Source organism: Athene cunicularia (genome assembly GCF_003259725.1).
Source record: "Athene cunicularia isolate RWA chromosome 22 unlocalized genomic scaffold, athCun1 chr22_part1, whole genome shotgun sequence".
NCBI classification, from domain to species: domain Eukaryota; kingdom Metazoa; phylum Chordata; class Aves; order Strigiformes; family Strigidae; genus Athene; species Athene cunicularia.
In genome coordinates, this window is record NW_020799128.1 from 767,016 (window position 1) to 773,464 (window position 6,449).

Consider the following 6,449-nt stretch of genomic DNA (forward strand, 5'->3'; position numbering starts at 1 on the left):
GGGGGGACACGGGGGGAGCGCGGGGAGGAGGAGGAGGAGGGTCCGCAAAGCGCCGCGTCTCTCTCAGGCAGGCGCAGTTGTGGCTGCCGACCCTCTCCCAGTGGACCAACTCCCAGATCTCGGACCACTACAGCACCTGCATCAAGCTCTCCACCGAGAACGTGAGTCGGCTGCCTCGGGGAGGGCTCCTGGGCCCGGCCCCTCTCGCACCGCCCCTGCCTGCCCGCGGTTGCAAGGCCGGGAGGGGTTTTAAACTCCTTGAGCCTTGGCTGCTCCCAGCCCCCTGAGCCACATCCCTGAGCCAAGCCACGGCCAGGCCTGGGAGGCGGTTGCTGCCTTCCCAGCAGTAACAGAGCAGCACATGGGCATCCCCTCAGTCCTGCTGTAAACCCCTGCGAGTTAAGGGTTCAGATACTTTTCACAGGTATCATTTGCCAGGGGATCAGTTCTGAGCTGTGCTTTGTTTTAGAAAATCACCACGAGGAATGCCTTTGGCTTACACCTGATAGACTACATAACCGACATCCTGAAACAGAAGGACTCTGAAGTGACCAACTTCAAGGTGAGAGGAAACGCCGCCTGGTCACGGCGGTGCTTTGTCTCTAGTTTGCATTTAGCCTGAGGCTTCATCAATAACAAACCTAAAATAATGCTGAAGGTAGCTGAGCTGGTTACTGCCACTGAAAATACCTGGTAGAGGCAGCACAGTCACTTTTTGCAGAAGCCTAGTGTTGAATCCTTTTGTACCACAGAAATTAAAGGCTGAATTCTTTCAGTTATGGTCATTCAAAAGGAGAGCTTGTTTAAAATCAAGACTTGTGAGGCTTATGAGGTGAATATCAGGTGTTACAACCAGTAACAAAACAAAGGACGTTAGTGTGGCTAACTCCTGGTCTAATATTGATCCAGGATGGATGAGAAGAACTTGTCAGGGCAAAGACTTTCTCGCTGTAATAGTTGCCTGATGCTAGGAGGGGAAACTGAATTCTTGGATGAATGAACAAATAGCTGGGCCTTTGAGCACGGCCTCAAGAAACCCCTGAACTAGCTGTCTTTTGGTTGATGGAACTGAGGAAGGGGCAGAAAAGAGTGCACGGGTTTTCAGCGGGTGATTCTTCACCTTCTGGGGGGGTCTGTGATCGAAAAGGACAATTGTCACCTCCTGTGCTTCACCTCTTTTGACTTTGTAATTTGGGAAAACAGAATGATACCAAGAGGATAACCCAAAAGAAGGCATGAAGGAGAGGTAGAGGAGAGAAGTCTCTTGGAAGATACCTTTCTGCTTCTCCCCATTGCTTAATCTTGGCAATTTTTAAAGCATTCTGTGTGAACCCTTCCAAAAGACCCGATAAAGCAAACTGTAGGCTCTGCCAGGGAAGACACATCTTGACCTTTGCTGTTGCACCTTGTTCTCCAGTGGGTTTCAGAATAAATCTTCCAGTTGTTCACGATTTGGCTTGTAATGCAGAGGATTCACAGATTCAGATCTGCGGCTTGTCTTCTGCGTTTGCTTCTTCTAGATGAGGCTTTTTCCTTTCTAACTAAAAATTGCATCCCTTGTTCCTCCTGTCAGGTAGCAGCTGGCACGCTTGATGCCAGCGCAAAGATTTACTCCGTGCGCGTGGATGCAGTCCACACGGATACGTACAAAGTTCTCGGAGGTTTGGGCACGGACTTGGCACCCGCAAAACCCACAGACAGCTCAGAAGAAGGTGTGTCACTCGCTCATTTTCTGTTAAACTGTTCCCATTCCATGTGCTTAAGAGAAATGTCAGTGGGCTTGCAGAGCACCTGTGAATTTCGAAGCGCTTTGTACATCTGGGAGAGTACAACTGACTTCGTTTTTCAAGGGCTGGGAAATCACTAATTAATTTGCCTGGGTTGAGGTGAGAACCTGAATCTGTTGCTCAATCCTATATTCATCGATTTGACCTCTCAGGTCAGAATGCAAACCAAAGGTGGCCTAATCTGAAAGGCTAAGAGAGTTCTCCACTCTTTGCTGTCCTTTGCTTTGAAACAGAAATGTGCTGTTAACATAAAATAGTCGATAAAAAGAAACGCAGCATCCAACCAATAAAACATCGGTGGCTCATGCTAATAATTACCTAATTGAGTGACTTCGTGTCCACTGGGTTTTTCTGTGTTTGTTGTACGAACTGAAGTAGAAGTTGTGCTATCCCAGTGAAATGCTGGGGTTTCACCCCAACCCCAAATTCAGGCTGACATCTGGGTGATCCCCCAGCCCTTCCCAAAGGGGGTGAGTTTCCCTTTAGGCTCCCCCCCAGGGTGGGCGCCCTGGCAGACAGAGCCGTTGGGTAAAGGAGCCCCAGGGGTCCCGCAGTCAGTGACCCAAGGTCAGGTGTCCCACTGGGGATAACAGCGGGGACCCCTCGCAGGAGGGGCAGGGTCTGTCTGCGAGGGGGACGCCCTGGGCAGAGTTCCCTGCTGGGGAAGGACCTCCCGCCTCCCTGGGCTGGGCTCCAGGCAGGTCTGGCTTTTGTAAACGCGGGCTGTGTGAGATTGTCTGTGGCTTCCTCGGTCTGATGTGTTTGGCTTGTTGACTCAGTTATCCCCTGTCCCTTCTCTGGGAGATGCATGTCACCATTTATCCCACCCATTGTTGGTCGTGCGGTGTCATTGTTGGGGTCGGTGGGATTGATGTCGGTTATGTATCATCTGACTGACTTGTCTGTACCCCCAGCGCTCACCCATGGACTGACCCTTTGGTATCAAACACAATTTGGTTATTGGTTCATATTTATGCTGGCGCTGTCCTTTATGCTAGGCCTGATAACTGGCAAAACACCCTCTTAGTATATTTTAGTACGTTTTCTAGGTGTAATTTGTTCTTTTTTCTTTTAGAAGACAATGCTGCTCCTGAGGCTGTCAAGAGAGTTCAGACAAAGAAGAAGCACTCATTCAAAACCATCGAGCAGAACTTGAATAACATCAATGCATCGGAGACTAATCACAGATGTGAGGTGGGTGGAGGGGGGCTGCTGCACCAGCTGCGTTCTGGTGGAGGAAGGGAGATGTCACCTCATCTTTCTCATTTTGATTGTCTTCCTTATTGTGCATTCCTCTCATGGGCTCCAACATTCACACGTCTGTCTGTGAATTCTGCTGTTTCCAGTCACGTATATCCCTCCTGTGTGAGGCAGCTGTGAGAGCTCTCTCCTCGCTGAAAAAGATACGTGGGTCGTTCTCCCTTCAGATCCGTACTTAGAAGTCTGCTGCAGGGACATGCTTCACCCCCTCCATCTACTCCATTCCTTGATTCTCTGCTTTGTTCCGTACCTGTAGATTGATCCCATGTTCCAGAAAACAGCTTCATCTTTTGATGAATGCAGCACAGCTGGCATTTTCCTCACTGGGCTGCGTACTCAAAGCTGCCAGAGCGAGCTCCTCTTTGACTTGAAGATCGTGCCTCTCCCTTCCTCAGAGACAGTCGTGCTGCCAAACTCTGATCCTGTGAAAGTGATGGATTTAAAGTGTAAGTGCCCATAACCACTAAGCAAAGGAGCTCATCCAGACCGTTCAATCCTTATCATCTCCCAGACGTGCTCATTTTAGTCTCAGCCAGCTTGACTTGTGCTTTTTTTTTTTTGCTGCTTGGCTACCCTGTGGAACCACTGCTCTGATCTTGATGGAGTTGGGGCCAGTTGCTGGAAAAACGTCCTTTTGTAGGTTTTAGATCACTAAAACCTGGCAGGTCTGTCACACAGCACTTGTACGTGGTCTGGGCTGTGCAGCAGTTGAGATTAGCGTGCTCCAGGTTAAGGACTGACCTTAGGGTGTTTTGAGCCTGTACATGCTACGAAACCCTGCTGCTCTGACAAGATTCTCAGTGTTGTGCCCACCCTCGAGTTAGGGTAGCAGCTTTCTGCTGAGAAATGAGCCTGACTGCTTTCGTAGCAAGCCCTGCACCACCCTACGTGCAAGAAGGGCTGCCTAGATACGTGGCTTTAAGAATACTTTAATGCCTGGCCCTTGGTTTAGGTACTGGTTACTTCCTCCTAAATTTAATCTCTCCCCCTTGCTCTCCTTGTCTCTAGCCCTGCTAGCTCAGTGCATTGAAAAACGCCTCATCTGCTCTTCGCTGGCTGATTTCCAGTTTACAAAGTGGGATGCCGAGTCTCACGAGGAGGTACGTTTGTTAGCTCTGCACCAGCTGGGCTGCTCGAGCTGTGCTCTGCCCTCGCCTCCAAAGCCATCTCCAAGACACACGTGACAAGGGGATGTTGTGCTCCAGGGCTGCTGATATCCTGCTTGTTTTGTTTTGGTTTTTTTTTTCCTGAACACCTCCTACAGTCAGTGGCAGCCCTGTTGGATAAATTTAAGAAGAGCAACCAAGTGTTTGATATCAACGCGGAGATAGACAGTGATGTGGAAGACTGTGTTCCCGTTCTGCCGGATGACGACTTCAATTCTGACTCCCCCAGGAGTGCAGTGGCTGAGAAGATTGGGGAATTCTCAGAAAACCTCAACTCCATCAAAACAGTCAGCCAGAGCATGATGTAAGTAATCACTGCAAATCTCTACCTTTGATGGGAAACGACAACTTCTGGCTGCTCTCTGGGGAATCTTTGATTACCTGTGTATGTGTTTCCCATCTCGCTATAGTTTGCTTTCTGGTCAGATTTTGAGGAATATCTCTACCCTCCAAGAGGGCCTTTTTTGTATGATCACGTTTTCCAGAGTGATGGCTCGTCTGCTCGCTCTGCTCCCCAGTTTCCAGCCTGCCCTTTGGCAAATCCACCTGTGTTTTTGCAGCAGCCTCACGGACTCCAGACAGCACAACACCCACAGTACCGTTCAGTGATTAAGGGGCGGGAGCCCTGCTCACAGAGCCCCTGCTACAGAGCTGGTCTCGGGATTAAACGTGTGCTCAGGCCTGGTGTGCACCAGAGGAAGGATTTCACTGAGCACCATGTGTGCTTTTTCCAGAACTGATGCGGCTCCTTTTGGAAAGGGAGACATTGGGACCATGTGCCTTCATCTCTCCATGAAACCCGGGGAATACTCCTACTTCAGTCCCCGAATTCTCTCGATGTGGGCTGGGCCGGAGCACTGGCGGTTCAAACCTCAACACAAATGTAGGTAGTTAGAGACAGCGGCGTGTATGCTACGGGTGCTGCCACATTCTGCTTAATTTTGGGGACGAGGGGCATCTGTGTTGTAAAGTGAGGACAGTAGAGAAGGGGACAAGCCTGTGTGGCTCTTTCCTAGCCAGGTGGGAAGCAGTACCAAGTTCAGGCACCAGGAAGGCTCTTGGTCACGTGCAGACCCTTCGGTGTCTAATACGTTCTCTAGTGTTTGGGTTTAATGATGCTGAAAGTTGAGGGGGTGTCTCTCACTGCAGCAACAGGAGACACTAGCACAAATGCAGCTCCTGCTGTCATTTCCCACCTTTTGCATAAAAACTGAAGACTAGATTACACTTTGCTTTTATAGAAAGATACTGATCCCTTTAAAACATGAAGCTGTGAGAACAATACCTATTTCTTTCCTGTAACATGGGGGAAAGTCCTTGTAGGTGACATTTCTGCATGGAGCAGATGCTCAAGTTGGGAGTGGGCTTGTTGTCCTTACTCTGTCACAAAGCACTGGCAGTTTCCTTCCTTTCTGCAGCAGATGGTAACTCTGAAAAAGAGACCAAGAAAAGGAATGTAAAGAAAGCGTTTGAAATAAACTTTGATGAGGATATTGACTTTGACACGTATTTCCGTAAGACCAAGGTACGTGCTGAGTTTCTGTCCCTTGCTGCTCTCTCTTTTGCTAGATCAACCTGTCTTGGAACTGGTGTCTGAAGTCAACTCCAGGTTACATTATAAGTAGAGAGTTTTGTCAACCTTGGGGGGGAGAACCGGGCGTTTACGCTGTCAGTGAGACCCTACGGGTCCAGCTGCGTGTCCCAGGTGCTGTGCAGAACCAGCTGGGTGCCCTGACTGACCGCTGTGGAATTACTTTTCAGAAGCATCTCAGAACTTGCCTCCTTTCAGATGAAGACTTGTGTTCTAAGTACTTATTTGTGCATTAATCTTCCAAGAGTTGGATAACTCATGGGTAATGGTATTTATTACCTTCCCCAGGCATCTATAACTCTAGCCAAATCCATTCTGGAAAGCCAGAATGTGAAGAGCACCACGCTTCCCACAGACTTCAACTATGACCCTAAAAACATTATCCAGCTGTTCCTCAAACCAGCTGTTAAGGTAGGAGACTTTTGTTAAAGCCTGTTAATGATTTCGTGCACAAAACCATCTTCACCAGGTGCTTGAAGCGCTTTGGGCTGCTCCTCAGGGCTGGGGAGGGCCAGCATGTCTGCTGGGGAGCGGCTGGGGGAACTGGGGGGGTTCAGTCTGGAGAAGAGGAGGCTGAGGGGAGACCTCCTGGCCCTCGGCAACTCCCTGCCAGGAGGGGGCAGAGAGGGGGGATGAGTCTCTGGA

At 49.6% G+C, this 6,449-nt stretch overlaps 1 protein-coding gene across 1 annotated transcript in view; it reads left to right on the forward strand.

Moving 5' to 3' along the window:
• The window catches only part of NCAPH (non-SMC condensin I complex subunit H), a 13,942-nt gene extending 7,709 nt beyond the window's left edge, over positions 1-6,233 (forward strand). The window contains exons 3-12 of the mRNA XM_026863009.1: positions 51-161; positions 470-562; positions 1,574-1,712; positions 2,863-2,981; positions 3,304-3,493; positions 4,056-4,147; positions 4,312-4,517; positions 4,948-5,096; positions 5,632-5,738; positions 6,093-6,233. Of these exons, the coding sequence (XP_026718810.1) occupies positions 51-161; positions 470-562; positions 1,574-1,712; positions 2,863-2,981; positions 3,304-3,493; positions 4,056-4,147; positions 4,312-4,517; positions 4,948-5,096; positions 5,632-5,738; positions 6,093-6,233 (1,347 nt within the window). The remainder of the gene's footprint in view (positions 1-50; positions 162-469; positions 563-1,573; positions 1,713-2,862; positions 2,982-3,303; positions 3,494-4,055; positions 4,148-4,311; positions 4,518-4,947; positions 5,097-5,631; positions 5,739-6,092) is intronic.
• The last annotated feature ends 216 nt before the right edge of the window (positions 6,234-6,449 follow it).